Source organism: Aegilops tauschii, chromosome 5 (assembly GCF_002575655.3).
Source record: "Aegilops tauschii subsp. strangulata cultivar AL8/78 chromosome 5, Aet v6.0, whole genome shotgun sequence".
Taxonomy (NCBI): domain Eukaryota; kingdom Viridiplantae; phylum Streptophyta; class Magnoliopsida; order Poales; family Poaceae; genus Aegilops; species Aegilops tauschii.
The window spans coordinates 315,770,382-315,791,605 of NC_053039.3; the positions used below are offsets into that span (position 1 = coordinate 315,770,382).

Below are 21,224 nucleotides of genomic sequence, written 5' to 3' on the forward strand. Positions count from 1 at the left end.
ATTTTTTTGCACGGGCCAAAATGTTTAAGTTTTTTTTGCCTAAAAATTTGTATGTAGCATTTGGATGTGACAAAGAACATGTAGATTTTTTGTTGATTTTTTAAACATTTCAAAAAATATTTTCGCGCTCGGGGGCGCGGGCTCCCCGAAGCACAATGGATCTCCGCAAATGGAGTAGCTAGTACTGGTTTATTGGTCCCATTGTAATATGTGCCAAATTTTGACCATAAATTTAACTAACAAAATACCATGCATGTCATAAAAAAATTATCATTGGAAACTATGTTCAAATACGAATCCAACGATATGTTGTCATGCACTAATATTTTGTCAGTTAAATATTTAGTCAAAATTTAGCATAAATTACAAAAAAGGACTAATAAACCAGGAAGCACCTATGGATTTATGCCGGAAGTTACTGAGGCGCAATTGACTCGACTAGTTTTTTTATACTATTAATAACGGTCAAAAAGAAAGTTTATTTATACTACTATTATTGAAAAAAAACCTGGAAGCGTCCGACAGCAGCATATATCAAACCGGCAATTAGACGAGGCGTGAGGCGATGAGTGACCTCGGCCGCCCCGAACAACCTCGTTGACCGTCGTTGTGTGATTTATAAACGAAGGTTCCGTACGTCCGGAGTTGGCTGGCTGACGGCCGGCGTGGTCGCGACGCGGAATCCAGCTCTCGTCTCGTGGTTTGCCAATTCCAAGTACAAGTAGGAGTAAAGACTATTTTGAGTACTCCATCTCTCTTTCGAAATGAAATGGCCAACATTCAGTTGCACTTAGAAAAGACGGAACGAGCTTCACATTTGCATGGTTCCCACCGTCAATTACTCCTACGAAGAAAGCAAGCTCCGAACTCCCGTCAAATGATGCCAAGAAAAGTCTCTGGTGTTTACAGCTGCCGGCGGTGCCAAACAAACGAAGAGGGCCAGGGTGCTTATCCAGGCGGGCAACAGATTAATGCTGATTAACTCGCTGACAGGACAGGAAGCCGCACATGGAAGGCATGCTCGCCCGGCCTCTCCGTCTGACCGTTTCTGTTCGCGGCCGAGATGAGGACGCGCCGAGAGCCCGAGACCGGCGATTTCGTAACCTAATCTCCCTTTTCCACCGTAAACCCGGGTTAATCCCGCGCGCTCTATATATACGACCGCCATCGGCGCCACTCGCAACAGGCAACAAAGCTCCTTTATCTTCTCGTCTGTCGAGCTTTCAGCGAGCCCAAGGAGAGAGCAACGCACAAGAAACACACGATCGAGCTGGTGAGCAGCGCCGATGGCTGGAACGGAGTGGTGCTGGCCGCTGCCGGCGTGGATGGGCTCCGGCGCGGCGTGGTTCGTGGCCCTCAACCTCGTCGTGGGCGCCATCTTCGCCCTGTCGTCGCGTGCGCAGCCGCAGTCGCCCTCGCCGCGCCGCGCCGGGAGCGGGGGCGGGATCACGCGCAGGGCCTCGTCGGCGGTGCTGCAGCGCATCCGTTCCTTCAGCATCTTCTCCTTCCCGTCCTCGTGCTTCCACACCGCGGAGCCTAGCCCGGGCGCCACCGCCGCGGCCACCTTCCGAGAAACAGAGGACGCCGGGACGCCGACCAGGAGGTCGCCAGCTACACCGCGTGACCGTGTACCACGCCCACACGCGACGGCAGAGCCGGCGAAAGAGGACGCCGTGGAAGACGAGAACTCGATGAGCATGGACGAGGCGTACGCGCTCGCCCTGGCAGGGCGGCAGCGGGCGCCGCCGACGGAGGAGGAGGCGGCCGGGTCCGAGGTGGACGCCAAGGCGGAGGAGTTCATCCAGGGGTTCAAGGAGGACCTCAGGCAGCAGCGCCTCAACTCCATCTTCAACTACACCCAGATGCTCAAGCGCCGCGCCGCCGGCGGCCAGCCGCCTGCCGCACCAGAATGATACCGTCGCATCGCAAGTATGGTTGTTGGTCTGATCGTTCCGCCTCCGTGATTGGCTCACGTGATGGTTGAAAGTTCAGGCCAACTCAGGATTGACTTGCTGTCCTGGACGTCGCCGCCGGCACAGCGGCCGGTCTGGTCCACCATTGATTTCACATGTTCATTGCTCATTTTTATTTTTATTTTCTTTAGAGAGGATTGCTTGGTGTGTTTGTTTTTAAAAAAGGGAGAGCTAGCCTTTTTGAGTTGCTTGCTCCCGTGCACATTGGCTTTTTGGTTGTGGGTTTGTGCAGATTGCTTCTTGTGGGTTTCGTATTTATTGGCTTGCACTCCTGTACATAGGCATTTTGGATTGGCTTATGTGCACTCCATGCCGTTTTCTTTTGTTGTAAGCACATTCTTTTATTTGTTTGTATGTATAACCTGAAAGTCCACAGTCAATTTATTTGTTGCAACTTGGTATTCTACATTAGTCATCAATCAAATGCAGACAACATAAGTGCATTGCAAAGATTAGTGGGAAAAAAGAACAGATTGACAAGAAGCACGACTTGATATGTGATAATTTCAAACATGTTTCTAACGTAAATACCACATACATGAAGAAAAGAAACACACTATAACTTCATAAAAACAATGGAGGTGAATGGTGCCACAAGAAACATAAGTGGCTGACAAATTACTGCCAGACAAAACCTATATTCAAGAGGATGATTGATCTTAACCGTAGAGTTTCAGTATTACCAACCTGAAGACATATAGAACCCACATGCAGCTATCCATACATGCCCAAATTATTTGATTCCAATATTCTTTAGAGTGAAGATCCTACCAAACATCTTCTATTTACAAGTACTTCTTGTGAATCCTAAACCCGCAGTTGCATCGAATAGAAACAGTGTAAAATCATCTAATCCTTGTCCACTTTGGGTGTGGAATCCTTCTTGGCAGCCTGGGCCTCCAGCTCCTTGGGTACCGATCGCTCAGCAGATCTGTGGAGATCAAAGATATAGTAGGTGGGGGATCAAATCAAATATGCCGTGTTGATTTTACCATAGTAGGAAGCCTTGAATAAAGCAAAGGAAATAGAAACCCATGCAATCATGGTATTATACTCCCTCCGTTCCTAAATATAAGTCTTTGTAGAGTTTTCACTATAAACCACATACGGATGTATATAGATGCATTTTAAGTGTAGATTCATTTCATTTTGCACCGTATGTAGTCCACCTAGTGGAATCTTTACAAAGACTTATATTTAGGAACGGAGGGAGTAGAATGGAATGATTAAAATTTAATGTTATCTTCGAAAGGGAGCTTTGTAGAAATGTGATGTGAAACGTGATTTGCAGTTTCAAACCACTGGGACATAGTACAGAGGTGAAAGACTAGCAAGTGCTGCTAATGTTATTTTGGAACATGAGATTAGTAGAATTTTTTTTCTCAACTCAGTGGATAAAGGCTAGTTACAGCACAGATAAATCAAATTGTACAAGAACAATAAGCAAGAGCAATTCCTGCCCAGGCCTCTCTTAAACTGATGCCAATCAATATGGTTAAGCCTTCACATCAGGAACCAAGTCACAGCATGGAAAAGAAGGGTAACAAAAGAAGGAATGAAAAACAAAGGGGTGGAACTAGTGGACAAGTTGGCTCTCTTTGGCATTGCCAATAGGCAATACACACATGATTTTAGGTATCGAAAAGTTGAGGTAGCTAGCCTAGCATGTGTAATCCTTTACGACTAGTTTTTAACAAAGCTAAATAAAGTTCATAATCATTTAACACAAGTGTATTAACAATAGCCTCTTCACAAAGGAAGCTATAAAAGCACAAAGAAAGCTATAAAAGAAACCAGGCTAGCATTTAAGACTGGAGGTGAAAATTGTTACAAGCCTGAGCTCAATATTAACGACAACCATTATTGGTGGTATTAATTAAATAATTCGCAATATTTCAGGCTTTCAGCTCGAATGGATTATCATGAATGAAGTGATGAATATGTTGTCAGCAAAGGATGGAAGGGCCTGTAAGGCTCCATAGTCACATAAGGTGCTGGGCCAAGATATTGAAATACTAAGTTTGTAACTTGAAAGGCAGAAATCTAAATCTGAAAGAAAGCTTGCACTATCATGCAACATTAAATCTACAAAAGGGGTAATTTCCATAGTGAAATGGTCTTGTGCATAATCGCCATTCTCTCTCCTCTGCACTCACTCCAAACTCCAAAGGGGTGTGATTTGAAGAAACAAAATTCATGGATGTTCATCATGCTATAAAGTGTACACTTGAAAACTATGGTACAAAAATATGACCATACATTTTCTGCGCCCCCATTTTTTTTTGGCACAACATGAGTAGTGAATAGTATGCTATTCAGAGGTTCAGTTTTCTTTTTTGTCAAAGTCACATGCAGCCATATTTTTGCACAAACTTTGCACGCAACCGTGTGTAGAATTCAGGTCCTCTACAAAAGTTGGACTGGCCAAGCAGGTGGAAACAAAACTGAAGATTATATCTTCTAGTGAGGGAACTACTTGTCGCCAATGAATCAAGCATGGAATGATAATTCCAGCACTAGAAAATCGCTGATGATAATTTCCAGTACTAGAAAAACACGATAAAAAATTTATACCAAGAAGGCGAAATCATGGATATGAATCTACGCCTATAGCACTTATAAGCACCATATCTCTTGCTGCGATGCAGGAATAACCTCGGCGTTTCTTCATTGAATAGGTAGATCTATATATGATTTTTCAATTCGTTGAATATAACAAACAATGCTGAGCTACCGTGGATAAGAACACATCATATTGTAATTTCACAAAGAGCAAAGCTAAGATCTAAGCCGAGGATTCCGATCCCTCCAGTTCCACCGCAATTGACTCAACGACAATCGACTAGTACAAGCAAGGGAGGGGGTGGAGAGCGTACGTGGTGGCGGCGGACTCCTCCTCGAGCCAGGTCTTGATGTGGCGAATGTTGCGGCGGAAGACGGCGGACGACTGCTTCACGTCCTTCCGCAGCAGCATCACCGCCGCGCCCACGCCCACCACCGTCAGGATCAAGTTGGTCAACGCCATCGCCTCTCTGTAGAACCCTAGCGCGTGGTGTGGATCGTCGCCGGAGTTTGGGGCGAGAAAGGGCCTGCTGACGGCGTCGGAGCAGAGAGATGTTCGCTGCGTTGTGCCGAGGCGTTGAGATATGGGCTTCCCTGCTCGACTTGATAAGGTCATGTGCGGAGTCGCTAGCCCGTTAAAGGCCCACGTGGTACTTCACAAGGCTGAAAGCCCAGCTTCTGTGAACTCCCCGCTGAGACGTCCAACACCCACCGCCGGTCACGAATTGGCGGCGGCGGCGGCGACACGGCAAGATGCTATCCCGCGCCCGGCGCCTCCACCCCGCTCTCCGCTGCCTCCTACGTGCAACCGCTGCACACTCGTCACCTCACCCTCCTCCGACGCAACACATCGTAGCTGCCTCCCAAATCCCTAAACCCTTCCCCCTCTTGCGCCGCCACCTCTCGTCCCCACCGCCGCCGCCGCCGCCGCCGGTGTCTTCCCCTCCGGCGGTGGTATCTTCTGACCTCCCAGCCGTCTGTACCAATGGCAAGTGCCCGGGCTGCGGCATCGCCATGCAGTCCGCCGACCCGGCCCTCCCTGGCTTCTTCAACCTCCCATCCCCCAAGTCTCCCGACTACCGCGCGCGCCTCGCGCCCGTCACCGCCGACGACACCGGCATCTCGGCCTCTCTGAAGAGCGGGCTCCTCCAGGAGGGCCAAGAGAAGTCACGGGAGGGCCAGGCGGTGGCGGTGGTGGCATCGGAGGCGGAGGCCGAGAAGAAGAGCAAGGTGGTGGTGTGTGCTCGGTGCCACTCGCTGCGCCACTACGGCCACGTCAAGCGCCCCGACGCCGAGGTCCTGCTCCCGGACTTCGACTTCGTGGCCGCCGTCGGCCCGCGCCTCGCGTCGCCCTCGGGGGCCAGGTCGCTGGTGCTGCTCCTCGCGGACGCGTCGGACTTCGACGGATCCTTCCCACGCGCCGTGGCGCGCCTGGTCGCCGTCACCAGCGAGGCCCACCACGCGGACTGGAAGCATGGTGCGCCGTCTAACCTCCCCCGCGCAGTGCTCGTGGTCACCAAGCTCGACCTGCTCCCGACGCCGTCGCTTTCCCCCGACGACGTGCACGCGTGGGCGCAGGCCCGCGCGCGCGCCGGTGCTGGCGCGGACTTGCAGCTTGCCGGCGTTCACCTTGTCAGCGCCGCGCGTGGGTGGGGGGTGCGCGACCTGCTCAACCACGTGCGCGAGCTCGCAGGGGCGCGCGGAAAGGTCTGGGCTGTTGGCGCGCGGAATGTTGGCAAGTCGACGCTGCTCAACGCCATTGCTCGGTGCTCTGGGGCAGAGAGCGGGCAGACCTTGACAGAGGCGCCTGTCCCGGGGACAACCCTCGGGGTGATCCGGGTGGACGGAGTTCTTGGTGCTCAGGCGAAGCTGTTTGATACTCCGGGCTTGCTTCATGGACATCAGCTCACGTCGAGACTTACACCCGAGGAGCAGAAGCTTGTTCAAGTGAGGAAGGAGATGCGACCCAGAACATACAGAATAAAGGTCTCATTCCGTCCATATTATGCACATTTTGTCAGTGAATTTTGTGAGTAGGTGCTATGGGCATAAATTTTCTGCTTGTTTCCTCGTATCCTTGGACGCCCACATTTCTTGCTTGTTCTATTATGTGCTACATAGATCTGCTTTTCATTAAGCAGTTGTGATTATGTGAGGGGTAATTACTTCACCCTCTAAACAGTAACCATACTAATGTTAGTCTGAAACTGAAGTTGACAAATGTGTGATGATATACTGGATTGGGAAATTGACACCCTGAGTGTGCTTAGAAAGTTTCAGTTCTTAGACCTTTGACTATATATATCACATGTCTGGTTCAATCCGAAATAACATGAATAGTCTTTTGATAAGAGTTATTTGTGTGACCGGATTCTTAGTTCTAATTCGTTTTGTTCATAACCTTTTCAGGCAGGGCAGTCCATACATATAGGAGGACTGGCACGCCTGGATGTGGAAGACTTGACTGTAGGATCAATCTATGTTACGGTTTGGGCATCACCACTTGTGCCACTTCACATGGGGAAGACCGAAAATGCAGAGTCTATGATGAAAGATCACTTTGGTTTGCAACTGCAGGTATCTATCTTATCCTTAAAAAAGCGTTGTTTTTTCCTAATTCATTTACATCATAAAATAACTTGCTGCTTGGTGTGATATGTGCAGCCTCCTATAGGCCAGAAACGAGTGAAGGAGCTTGGGAAATGGGTGAGGAAACAATTCAAAGTTTCTGGAAATAGTTGGGATGCAAATACTATGGATATAGCCATTTCAGGTCTTGGCTGGTACGGAATCGGGCTGAAAGGAGAGGCAGTGTTAGGGTTATGGACATACGATGGTGTTGATGTTGTCCCCAGGAGCTCCCTTGTCCATGAGAGGGCGTCAATTTTTGAGGAAACGGGATTCTCAGTTTCAAAAGTCGTCTCACGGGCAGATAGCATGACGAATAAGCTGAAAGGCAATAAGAAAACAAACAAGAAGGAGATGAAAGCCAGTTCACATTCTTCTGAAGTACCAGAATCTTCAGAACCTGCTACGGTCATAGATGCTTGAGTGTTTCATTCCATTCTGTGATACTAGTTTCAGTTATATAATCATATCTTATAAACTGTCGACTGAGGTTTGAAACACATAGAAGCATAGTACAATTTAAGCTTGCTCAAGAGGGGTATGGCTGTTCATGGAAGATTTTTGTGGGAGCATGCGCGTCATTTGGACTTGCTGTTGACTGGTACTCCCTCTGTAAAGAAATATAAGAGTGTTTAGAGCACTATTGTTGTGATCTAAACGCTCTTATATTTCTTTACGGAGGGAGTAATTATAACCAAATATCAGTCAAGTGAATCTTTGTTAGTATGCTTGACTCCTAAAAACAGCAAGAGAATGCCTCTCATGGTCTGTTCTCTCTTACCTTGTTTCAGCATCCATGTATCTAACGTTTTGTGTTACTACGTCAAACATGCAGAATTGCGATAGTCAGTTTTTACATCTGAATCATGTGACGAATATATTGCGCATAAGTTATATAACTTCTGTGTTGGAATTTTGAGACAGAAATCTACGGATTCACAGCTCATTTATCTATCAAAGAAGATTGCCAGAGACTTGTAAATCCCGTTGCACCCTTCACACAGTAACAGCTCTTGTTTTGCCAAAGAACATCTCACTGAATCCTTTTTCTGCTTCAGCTTGCCTTTTGCTGGACTGGTTATGTAAGGTTTTTGTTTACATTTCATTGACTGTGACCTTCGTTTCTTGAAATTGTACCATTGTTATGTACTACTAATGCTACCAAAAACACAACATGATGTTCCTTCTGCATAAAAACTGGAGAGGTTTGAAGAAATCTGCATGTGTGTACAAATGGTCTCACAGAAGCAGACACCGGGTTGCTGTCAATTGACAAGTTTTCTGGATGATTAAACAACAGCATGTGAACATCTCTGAAGCCAAAATTTTCAATTTTTTTTGTTGGTAGCTTGCCAAAGCATCTCTGAAGCCTGAAGGTGTTTTTTAACATTATTATTTTTTCGTTCTCGTTGAGAAGATGCATGTTCACTCAACAGTCTGGAATTGTACGCTGTGACTTGTAAATCTGCACCAGAAAATCACATTAATCGGACGGTAGAGATAAATGTACTGCAAAATTAGCAGTACTCCAGTTATATGCAAAATTCTGGCGCATGCTTCCATCTCCGAAGCAAAATTAGCAGGTACACCAGCACCGGATGAGGCAGAAACTTATAACTTGCACCTGGTTCGATTTCTGCTTTGCCTGTTTCGTCTGTTATGTTATCTGAGTCATCAATCGTGTAAAAGGTACTCTCTCTATATTAGTGATCTAAATAATCTTATAGGAGTATTTCTTTACAGAGGGGGTAATTTGGAAGAACGATCTGAAATGCAATATATGTTCGGCAAGTAGAAGAAGCCTGCCTTTTCAACCCAAATCTTCAGATACCATCTTTGACGTATTAAAAAACAGCAACATTTCATGTTAATTGTTCTTAACGGCTGCGCTTCGCCGGTATCAACTTTTGGAAAGTTTTTTTAGGGTAAACTTTTGAAAGTTGACTTATATACTTGCTTTTAGTAACTGAATGTCAAAAGAGTCGAGACTACAAGAAACACAAGCACATTTGGTCGACGACCACAGAGACCGGGCGACAAATCTGTTAGGTTGATCTCTTTTTCGTTCGAACCCAACGGGTCGAAGGGGCCCCTGACTCGCGCCCTGATCGGGGGCGCCCAACCAAACCATGGTTGGTGGGCCCCTGTGACCTGCGCTATATAAACAGAGGTGGGGGCCGGGGCACGACTCACGAGGTTAATCGCTGCCACAATCCCCACCTACAATCCCTACCAATCTACGGTTAGCGTGGTGCTCACGGGAAGCACACCGCCGCCGCCATCTCTCTGCCATCACCGGCCCCTACTTCACCATGGCCGGCGCTGGATCGAGCTCGTCTGGACAAGGAGAAGGTAGGTGTACCGGAATGATCTAACCTATCCGATCCAAAGCAATCTATCAATGGTATCAGCCAGATCGGGTTAGACTTTTTTCGGTTGAAAAGAAATCACAGAAAGAATCCCTCCCCCCAAAGAACCCTAGAAGGGCAAAGAAATCTAAAAGAAAAGTTGTGCCGCCGTCATGGTCGCACCTGTTCCTCTCGATTCGGACACGCATCGGCAAGCCGAGGCGTCAGACGAAGAACCACCCCGAAAGGGGCAAAGTACACTGCAGCCAAACCGCTCGACGGCGGCGCGCCCACCGCAAGGGGGACGCGCAGCCGGCGAGGGGGATGGCCACGGCGCCGCATCGGAAGCCCGCCGGATCTCTCTCTCTCTCTCTGTTGTTGTAAGCGGTGGCAGAGAAGAAGAGAAAAAGAAAGGGAAAAGGGAATCCGCTCGCGCGGCGCAGTGGTGGGCGGCCGGCGCAGTCGTGCCTCGCCCCTACTCCACAGAGAACGGCATCGACGGAGGCGCAAGGTGAGCAGAGGAGGGCGCAGCAGGCGTCCCTCTCTCTCTCGGGAAAAGGAAAAGCCAGGGGGAAGAGATGCGGCTAGGCTCGCGCGGTGGTGGACGCCATCGCCAGCGGCTCGACCGGACCGGCGCGGTCGCCCGGCGACCGGGACAGCGACGGGTTGAGGAGAGGAGAGCGGCGCGCGAGGGGAGGAAATGGATAGGGTTTCCCCTCGCCCCTGCTGTTGGGTCGGTTTTGTTCGCCCGCAACGAACGCGTGGCCGTCAGCTCCAATCCGACGGCTATGACGCTAACCCTAGCGCTGGGATGGGCCACTGGGCCGAAAGTGGACTCGCGCGGCTGGGCTCTGGTTGGCTGGCGCGCTGAGCAGGCTGCGGGCGCAGGAGCCGGACCATGCCAGCCGCTGCTGGGCCATGGCCAGCCGCCGCGGGCGCGCGTGCCGGGCCAGTTGCCAATTTTATTTTCGTTTTAATAGTTTCTGTCAAGTTTTTTGGGTAGTTTTCTAATAGATTTTCTATGCAATTTTTTCCAACGAAAATTTTTGTTTAGAAAATATAAAAGTAAACAGAAAATGTTTCTGAAAATGATAATAGAAAATTTTCAGAAAAAGAAATGTTCATGAATTTTGTACAACGAAAATAATAAAGTTCATGAATTTTTCTTTAGTAAAAGAAAAAGTTTCTATAAAGAGTAAAAAGTTCATGAATTTTTATTCATGTTTTTTCCGCTGCGTAAATAATTAATAGTGCTCTTTTACAAAGAAAATAAAAGTTTAGACAGAATTACAATTTTAAGAGCATGCTAAAGTGATGAATATGATTATGTTATTTTTTACGACCAACGATGTTAATAACATGATCATGTTTTATTATTGAAAATAAAAGTGCTCTTTTAAAAGTGAAAAGAACTAAAGTAAAAGATTAAATTGTTGCTTCTCTAATGCTTTTTTGAACCAATCGGTTAAAATTGTTTAGAGAGTAAAAGAGTACAAAATTGTTTTTGAATAGAATATTGTAAAGTTTCCGTTGCAAAGTAAAAGTTTTATCCTCCAATTAAATTGGAACCAACGGGAAAATTTAATTGAAAGAAATGTTCTTAGCAATGTTTTTCCCCTGTGGGTGAAATAAGATGCAGATAGTTTCCGCTATGACAAAAAAAAGATATTTGTTTTAAAGTTAAAACATGGTATTGTTATTTTCTGACCAACGTTGATGCTAACAGTGCTATAATTAATGAGTCTTATGTTCAAAGTTCAAAGTTTAAATATTTGATAAATTTTGTATCAAAGTGATCAATTTTTAGAGAACGGATAAAGATCAAGAAATGATCTTGAACTAGAGAAATATATATTTCTTGTTCCCGCTGCAATAAAGTTGATTCTTAGCAAAGTTGTTTAATACAAATACTATCATCACATTGTTTATGAGTTATATGCATTATTTCCATTTCCGCCCAACGGTGATATGGAATTAATGTAGAAGGATGATGTTTATTCTAATTCTGCCACAACGGTGATTTAGAATATAGAAGAAAGTTTCAAAAGTTTAATGTGCATTTTTTTAACCAGATCACGTAGGGTTATTTTTATGCCCATTATTCTCAGACTAAAAGTTTTCCATGCTTTCATTCGTGAAAGCGAATGGCTGGGTACTTGTGACCCGAAAGATGACCAAGAAAGGTCATAACGTGAGGGAGTATGTTCTCTCTAAAGAATGGCATCAAAAGAAAAGAAATAGATCATTGAGAGTCTTGGTTGATGAATGTCTTTCATGTACTCTCTATGAAGAAGATTTTTCAGTCAACATGATTTGAGATGAAACAAGCAACATGCGTGTTTAATTTGACCAACGTCGGATCAAGCATGTGTGTCAAAGAGCATTCAGATTTATTCCTAAATTTGATGATTGAATATGCAGGCAAAAGAGCCAATTCTGGCATTTATGTTCCCGTATAGGAAATTACCCGCATGGAGAGAAAAGATGATTATGATAAAACCCGCATGGCGGGAAATGTTTGGGAAAATACCTGCGTAACGTGGTAAAGCTGACATAATATTATGTAAAAAATCCCGTATGGCGGGAGAATTCTGGCAAGAGAAAGATATGATAACTCATGTGCTTTTAATGTATCCCACTCTGGGAGAAACGAACGGAGTAACTGAAAGGCGCAACTGTACACTTATGGATATGGTGCGCAGCATGATGAGTTATTCCAACTTGCCATTGGGATTATAGATGGAGGCGCTTAAAACCGCCATTCACATTCTCAATAGAGTACCAAGCAAGTCGGTTCCCAAAACACCGTACGAGCTATGAACAGGAAGTGTGCCCTCCCTACAACACTTCAAGGTGTGGGGGTGCCCTGCTGAGGCCAAAATGTTTAATCCAATCATTGCAAAGTTAGATCCAAAAACAGTGAGTTGCCACTTCATTGACTATCCAGACAGATCAAAGGGTTTTCGTTTCTACTGTCCAGACAGATATACAAAGTTTGTAGAAACAAGACATGCAGTCTTCTTAGAGGATGAAATGATGAGGGGGAGCATGGTGCTTGGAAAATTGATCTTGAGGAGAAGAGGGTGCATGCACCTAATCCGATGATTCAGGAGCCAATTTTCTCACTACCAGTTGCAACTCCACCCATGACAACTAGGGGGGTAGACCCAGAACCTGTCCTTCAGGAGCCGACTGAACCCGTTGTTGAGCATGAAAGGGAGGTGCAACAGCAAATTTTACAAGAAGTGTCAGAAGTTGAGGCACATAATGTGCCAGAAACAGAGGCCCTTAGAAGGTCTACAAGACCAAGAAAGTCAGATATTTCTACTGACTTTAAAGTTTATAACACAGAAATGGTTGATATGGAAAAAGATCCCACCTCATATGAAGAAGCCATGAGAAGCCCGCATTCATCGAAGTGGGTGAAGGCAATGGAAGACGAGATGAAATCGATGAGTTCCAAAGATGTTTGGGACTTAGAGAAAATTCCTAAAGAAGCCAAAACAATAGGCTGTAAATGGGTCTACAAAATTAAGGATGACTCTAAAGGGAATATAGAAAAGTATAAAGCACGACTCGTGGCAAAAGGATTTACACAAAGAGAAGGGATAGATTACAATGAGACATTTTCTCCAGTCTCATGTAAGGATTCCTTCAGAATCATAATGGCATTAGTTGCTCATTTTGATTTAGAGTTACATCAAATGGATGTTAAGACGGCATTTCTGAATGGTGATTTAAAAGAAAAGGTCTACATGAAACAACCCAAGGGTTTTATCATGGAAGGCAAGGAAAATATGGGATGCCGCCTGAAAAATCCATTTATGGATTAAGACAAGCCTCTCGGCAGTGGTATCTAAAGTTTAATCAAACGATTAAAAGTTTTGGATTTAAAGAAAATATTGAGGATAATTGCATTTATGCAAAGTTTAAAAATGGGAAATATATTTTCCTAATCTTGTATGTGGATGATTTCCTGCTTGCTAGTAGTGATGTTAGTCTACTACAAGAAACCAAGAAATACTTATCCTCAAATTTTGACATAACAGATCTTGGTGAAGCATCATATGTTTTGGGCATAGAAATTCACCGAGATAGGAACAATGGAGTCTTAGGACTATCTCAGAAAGCATATTTAGAAAAGGTTCTTAAAAAGTATAATATGCATGCGAGTAAAGCCACACCTGCTCCAATAGTCAAGGGTGATAGTTTTGGGAAATTCCAATGCCCCAAGAACCAGTATGAGATCGATCAAATGAAAGCAGTACCATATGCTTCGGCAGTTGGTAGCTTACAGTATGCACAAGTGTGCACTCGCCCTGACTTAGCTTTTATCACCGGGGTACTCGGTAGATATCAAGAGAATCCAGGCCTAGAGCACTGGAAGATGGTAAAGAAAGCATTGTGTTATGCGCAAGGCACGAAGGACTACATGCTAATATACAGGAGAAGTGATTCCCTAGAGATAAAAGGGTATTCAGACGCATATTTTGCGGGGGACAGAGATGATAGAAAATCCACGTCAGGATACATATTCACCCTCACTGGGGGAGCTATTTCGTGGAAAAGCTCCAAACAGTCGATAGTTGCATCATCCACGATGTATGCAGAATTCATAGCATGCTTCGAAGCCACGGGGCAGGCGATATGGCTAAAGATATTTGTACCCGACTTGAAAGTGGTAGATTGCATTCACAAACCACTAAAGATGTACTGTGATAACCAGCTCGCAGTATTCTATGCTCACAACAACAAGTCGAGTAATGCTGCCAAAACAATAGAGATAAGGTATTATGTTGTGAAAGATAAAATCCAGGATCAAACTATAAGTCTCGAGCATATACGGACAATGGATATGCTTGCGGATCCGCTAACAAAAGGCTTACCACCCAATGTTTTCAAGGAACACTTAGCCGACATGGGTTTAAGGGAAAGCCTTATGATTCCTGGATAGGCCTAAAAGGAACATAATTTGTTTCTGAACATAACGTATGTTGTAGCTGTATGATTCTAACGGCAATTAAGCCGTGACGATGAAACATGCTCTATGTACCAATATGTGATGAAACACATAAACTAGAAAGTATAAAGTTAAAAGTAAAGTTGAGATCAAGGGGGAGAATGTTAGGTTGATCTCTCTCCCGTTCGAACCCAACGGGTCGAACGGGCCCCTAACTCGCGCCCTGATCGGGGGCGCCCAACCAAACCATGGTTGGTGGGCCCCTGTGACCCGCGCTATATAAACAGAGGTGGGGGCCGGGGCACGACTCCTGAGGTTAATCGCTGCCACAATCCCTACCGATCTAGGGTTAGCGCGGTGCTCACGGGAAGCACACCGCCGCCGCCATCTCTCTGCCATCACCGACCCCTACTTCACCAAGGCCGGCGCTGGATCGAGCTCGTCTGGACAAGGAGAAGGTAGGTGTACCGGAATGATCTAACCTATCCGATCCAAAGCAATCTATCAAAATCCACAAACCCACGGTGCCGGCTGACATGATGAGGTAACCTTAAGTGCCCAAGTGTACGTGTTGTTATAGATAAATTGTTGGTTTTCTGCGAAAGAAAAACAGATGATTGTTCGTTGGGTGGCACGTGGGGTGGTTAATACTCCCGGTCTATGAGCAATCAGACCCGAGGTTTGAAACTTGTATGGTTATTTCTTTTAGTGAGAAAAATGCATTTTCGTCTTTAGTGACAGATAATGACTTCATATCTATGACTAGTCTTTTGTTGGCGCCGTGTGGACAGTGCATGTGTACAATCAAAGGTTAATTCTCGCTAATGTGGTTCTCACTTTTGGCCATCGCCTCTTTTTTCCGAAAAGGGGCGCTTTATTACTTAAAAGGTTTAAGTATTACACCTGGCCTCTGCATAACTATAATGCACACAACCAAACAAGCTCTCTCACACAAACGAAAATTAAGAAGGCGAAATACAAAGAAACATGTAGAGTCTGTATAACGCCTAAAGCGAAGGTGGGCCAATCCTAAGATAATGCTGCCACCCATGTTGGGTAAAAGTATCCCTCGCTGTATCCTCCAATCGTGTACACACCTCCGTAAACAGGTCTCGAGTCTCCACATGTTGTAGAGAGGACCATAAACGAAGAGTCCCGGTACATCTATAGATAACCTGCATCAGAGAAGTACTTTTATCGTTAAACACCTTATCATTTCTACATAGCCAAAGAGACCAAATAACGGCAAGCGCTCCCACCCTAAGAATAGTTCTAAACCTATAATATATCCCATGTAACCAATTGCCAAATACATTAGCAACACTACAAGGAGGATACAAGCCAGAAGCTATCTGGATGACTGACCATATAGAGCGAGCCAATTTGCATTGGAAGAATAAATGTTTTATTGTCTCATCATAGTGACAAAAGACACGTTGCGGACTTCCATGCCAATTTCTCTTAATAAGGTTATCTTTAGTAAGAATGACTCCGCGACGAAGATAACATGCAAAGATTTTATTCTTCAGAGGTATCTTCATCTTCCAGATCTTCTTGTTATTATCAACTGGCACATCAGACTGGATTAATGCTCTATACATAGACTCCACTGAGAATTGTCCATTCCCATGTAGGTTCCATCGAAACACATCAGACCCGTGTGACAAATGCACCATGGACAACCGCTGGAGCAGGATGTACCATGGTTGAAGTCTGGGTCCAATTAAATCTCTTTTGAACGTCACATATGGCGGAAATGATTCCATTAACGTGGCGATAGTATCACCCTTGTGACGCACAATGTTGTATAGAGCCGGATATTGTTCTCGGAGTGTGGCATTTCCTAGCCACTTGCCCTTCCAGAATCTAATTTCCGAGCCGTCCTTAATTGAGAAGGATCCATAGGAGAAGAAATATTTCTTCGTAGCCATCAGACCTGCCCAAAAGTGAGAATCCCCAGGCCTTCTCAAGAGGGTTTGCCATACACCATCTTCCGTCAGTAATTTAAACAACCATTTGCCGAGGAGGGCCCTATTATTTATTTCCTTATTTCAAGATAAATGTTTATTATTCATGCTAGAATTGTATTAACCGGAAACTTGATACATGTGTGAATACATAGACAAAATAGTGTCACTAGTATGCCTCTACTTGACTAGCTCGTTGAATCAAAGATGGTTAAGTTTCCTAGCCATAGACATGAGTTGTCATTTGATTAACGAGGTCACATAATTAGAGAATGACGTGATTGACTTGACCCATTCCGTTAGCTTAGCACTTGATCGTTTAGTATGTTGCTATTGCTTTCTTCATGACTTATACATGTTCCTATGACTATGAGATTATGCAACTCCCGAATACCGGAGGAACACTTTGTGTGCTACCAAACGTCAGAACGTAACTGGGTGGTTATAAAGGTGCTCTACAGGTGTCTCCAATGGTGTTTGTTGAGTTGGCATAGATCGAGATTAGGATTTGTCACTCCGATTGTCGGAGAGATATCTCTGGGCCCTCTCGGTAATGCACATCACTATAAGCCTTGCAAGCAATGTGACTAATTAGTTAGTTGCGGGATGATGCATTACGGAACGAGTAAAGAGACTTGCCGGCAACGAGATTGAACTAGGTATTGAGATACCGTCGATCAAATCTCGGGCAAGTAACATATCGATGACAAAGGGAACAACGTATGTTGTTATGCGGTTTGACCGATAAAGATCTTCGTAGAATATGTAGGAGCCAATATGAGCATACAGGTTCCGCTGTTGGTTATTGACCGGAGACGTGTCTCCGTCATGTCTACATAGTTCTCGAACCCGTAGGGTCCGCACGCTTAAAGTTCAATGACGATCGGTATTATGAGTTTATGTGTTTTGATGTACCGAAGGTAGTTCGGAGTCCCGGATGTGATCACGGACATGACGAGGAGTCTCGAAATGGTCGAGACATAAAGATTGATATATTGGATGGTATATTCGAACACCGGAAGTGTGCCGTTTCGGAGAAAACCGGAGTGCCGGAGGGGTTACCGGAACCCCCCGGAGAAATATTGGGCCTTAGTGGGCCTTAGGGGAGAGAGAGGGCAGCAGCCCAGGAGGTGGCGCGCCCCTCCCATGGGGAGTCCGAATTGGACTAGGGGAGGGGGCGCAGCCCCTCTTTCCCTCTCCCTCTCCCTCTCTTTCCTCCCCCCTTCCCCATTCCTAGTAGGACTAGGAAAGGATGAATCCTACTCCTATTAGGCGGAGGATTCCTCCTCTCCTTGGGGTGCACCAAGGCCGGCCGGCCTCCCCCCTTGCTCCTTTATATACGGGGGCAGGGGGCACCCTAAGACACACAAGTTGATTGTTCCAAGCCGTGTGCGGTGCCCCCCTCCACCATAATCTACCTCGGTCATATCGTAGCGGTGCTTAGGCGAAGCCTTGCGTCGGTAGCATCATCATCACCGTCATCATGCCGTCGTGCTGATGAAACGCTCCCTCGACACTCTGCTGGATCGTGAGTTCATGGGACGTCATCGAGCTGAACGTGTGCTGAACTCGGAGGTGCCGTGCGTTCGGTACTTGGATCTATCGGATCGTGAAGACGTACGACTACATCAACCGTGTTGATAAAATGCTTCCGCTTATGGTCTACGAGGGTACGTGGACGACACTCTCCCCTCTCATTGCTATGCATCACCATGATCTGGCGTGTGCGTAGGAATTTTTTTGAAATTACTACGTTCCCCAACAGTGCTATCAGAGCCAGGTTTATGCGTAGATGTTATATGCACGAGTAGAACACAAGTGAGTTGTGGGCGATACTAGTCATACTGCTTACCAGCATGTCATACTTTGATTCAGCGATATTGTTGGATGAAGCGGCCCAGACCGACATTACGCGTACGCTTACGCGAGACTGGTTCTACCGACGTGCTTCGCACATAGGTGGCTGGCGGGTGCCAGTTTCTCCAACTTTAGTTGAATCGATTGTGGCTACGCCCGGTCCTTGTGAAGGTTAAAACAACACATACTTTACGAAATATCGTTGTGGTTTTGATGTGTAGGTAAGAACGGTTCTTGTTCAGCCCGTAGCAGCCACGTAAAACTTGCAACAACAAAGTAGAGGACATCTAACTTGTTTTTGCAGGGCATGTTGTGATGTGATATGGTCAAGACATGATGCTAAATTTTATTGTATGAGATGATCATGTTTTGTAACAAAGTTATCGGCAACTGGCAGGAGCCATATGGTTGTCGCTTTATTGTATGCAATGCAATCGCCCTGTAATTTGTTTTTACTTTATCACTAAGCGGTAGCGATAGTCGTAGAAACAATAGTTGGCGAGACGACAACGATGCTACGATGGAGATCAAGGTGTCGCGCCGGTGACGATGGTGATCATGACGGTGCTTTGGAGATGGAGATCAAAGGCACAAGATGATGATGGCCATATCTTATCACTTATATTGATTGCATGTGATGTTTATCTTTTATGCATCTTATTTTGCTTAGATCGACGGTAGCATTATAAGATGATCTCTCACTAAATTTGATGGTATAAGTGTTCTCCCTGAGTATGCACCGTTGTGAAAGTTCGTCGTGCCGAGACACCGCGTGATGATCGGGTGTGATAAGCTCTACGTTCACATACAACGGGTGCAAGCCAGTTTTGCACACGCAGAATACTCGGGTTAAACTTGATGAGCCTAGCATATGCAGATATGGCCTCGGAACACTGAGACCGAAAGGTCGAGCATGAATCATATAGTAGATATGATCAACATATAGTGATGCTCACCATTGAAAACTACTCCATCTCACGTGATGATCGGACATGGTTTAGTTGATTTGGATCACGTGATCACTTAGATGATTAGACGGATGTCTATCTAAGTGGGAGTTCTTAAGTAATATGATTAATTAAACTTTAATTTATCATGAACTTAGTCCTGGCAATATTAGCATAGCTATATGTTGTAGATCAATAGCTCGCGATGTAGCTCCCCGTTTATATTTATATGTTCCTAGAGAAAAATAAGTTGAAAGATGTTAGTAGCAAAGATGCGGACTAGCTCCGTGATCTGAGGATCATCCTCATTGTTGCACAGAAGTATTATGTCCTTGATGCACCGCTAGGTGACATAACTATTGCAGGAGCAGATGCAGACGCTATGAACGTTTTGACAAAAGCTCGGTATGATGACTACTTGATAGTTTAGTGCACCATGCTTTACGGCTTAGAACCGGGACTTCAAAAATGTTTTGATCGCCACGGAGCATATAAGATGTTCCAAGAGTTGAAATTGGTATTTCATACTCATGCCCGTGTCGAGAGGTATGAGACATCTGACAGTACTTTGCCTACAAGATGGAGGAGAATAGCTCAACCAGTGAGCATGTGCTCAGATTGTCTGGGTACTACAATTGCTTGAATCTAGTGGGAGTTAATCTTCCAGATAAGATAGTAATCGACAAAGTTCTCTAGTCACTATCAACAAGTTACTAGTACTTCGTGATGAACTATAATATGCAAGGGATGACGAAAACAATTCCCAAGCTCTTCGCGATGCTAAAATCGGCGAAGGTAGAAATCAAGAAAAACATCAAGTGTTGATGGTTGACAAGACCACTAGTTTCAAGAAAAGGGGCAAAGGGAAGAAGGGGAACTTCAAGAAGAACGACAAGCAAGTTGCTGCTCAAGTGAAGAAGCTCAAGTCTGGACCTAAGCCTGAGACTAAGTGCTTCTACTGCAAAGGGACTGGTCACTGGAAGCGGAACTACCCCAAGAATTTGGCGGATAAGAAGGATAGCAAAGTGAACAAAGGTATATTTGATATACATGTTATTAATGTGTACTTTACTGGTGTTTATAGCAACCCCTCAGTATTTGATACTAGTTCAGTTGCTAAGAGTAGTAACTCGAAACAGGAGTTGCAAAATAAACAGAGACTAGTTCAGGGCGAGGTGATGATGTGTGTTGGAAGTGATTCCAAGGTTGATAAGATCACCATCGCACACTCCCTTCACCTTTGGGATTAGTGTTGAACCTAAAATAAATGTTATTTGGTGTTTGCGTTGAGTATGAATATGATTGGATCATGTTTATTGCAATACGGTCATTCATGTAAGTCAAAGAATAATTGTTGTTCGATTTACATGAATAAAACCTTCTATGGTCATACACTCAATATAAATGGTTTATTGAATCTCGATCATAGTGATACACATATTCATAATATTGAAGCCAAAAGATGCAAAGTTAATAATGACAGTGCAATTTATTTGTGGCACTGTCGTTTAGGTCATATTGGTGTAAAGCGCATGAAGAAACTCCATGCTGATGGGCTTTTGGAATCACGTGATTATGAATAACTTGATGCTTGCGAACCATGCCTCATGGGCAAGATGACTAAGACTCCGTTCTCCGAAACAATGGAGCGAGCAACTGACTTATTGGAAATAATACATACTGATGTATGCGGTCCGATGAGTGTTGAGGCTCGCGGCGGGTATCGTTATTTTCTGACCTTCATAGATGATTTGAGCAGATATGAGTATATCTACTTGATGAAACACAAGTCTGAAACATTTGTAAAGTTCAAAGAATTACAGAGTGAAGTGGAGAATCATCGTAACAAGAAAATAAAAGTTTCTACGATATGATCGCAGAGGTAAAATATTTGAGTTAGAGTTTGGCCTTCAGTTAAAACAATGTGAAATAGTTTCACTACTCACGCCACCTGGAACACCGCAGTGTAATGGTGTGTCCGA

At 45.0% G+C, this 21,224-nt stretch overlaps 3 protein-coding genes across 3 annotated transcripts; 2 read left to right on the forward strand and 1 right to left on the reverse strand.

Annotated features, from left to right (window-relative positions):
- Window positions 1-1,087: 1,087 nt before the first annotated feature.
- Window positions 1,088-2,367, forward strand: LOC109741409 (uncharacterized). The gene has a single exon (XM_020300495.4). It carries the CDS (start codon window positions 1,287-1,289, stop codon window positions 1,911-1,913), a length of 627 nt encoding a protein of 208 aa, XP_020156084.1. The 5' UTR covers window positions 1,088-1,286; the 3' UTR covers window positions 1,914-2,367.
- Window positions 2,368-2,576: 209 nt separating this feature from the next.
- LOC109741411 (uncharacterized) lies at window positions 2,577-5,128 on the reverse strand. Its single transcript, XM_020300497.3, has 2 exons — window positions 4,850-5,128; window positions 2,577-2,904 (listed from the first exon to the last, which is right to left on the reverse strand). The coding sequence occupies exons 1-2, from the start codon at window positions 4,996-4,998 to the stop codon at window positions 2,823-2,825; spliced, it is 231 nt and encodes a 76-aa protein (XP_020156086.1). The 5' UTR covers window positions 4,999-5,128; the 3' UTR covers window positions 2,577-2,822.
- A 55-nt stretch (window positions 5,129-5,183) lies between these two features.
- On the forward strand, window positions 5,184-7,719 carry LOC109741410 (GTP-binding protein BRASSINAZOLE INSENSITIVE PALE GREEN 2, chloroplastic). The gene is made up of 3 exons (XM_020300496.4): window positions 5,184-6,521; window positions 6,945-7,112; window positions 7,200-7,719. The coding sequence occupies exons 1-3, from the start codon at window positions 5,289-5,291 to the stop codon at window positions 7,584-7,586; spliced, it is 1,788 nt and encodes a 595-aa protein (XP_020156085.3). The 5' UTR covers window positions 5,184-5,288; the 3' UTR covers window positions 7,587-7,719.
- Window positions 7,720-21,224: the final 13,505 nt, after the last annotated feature.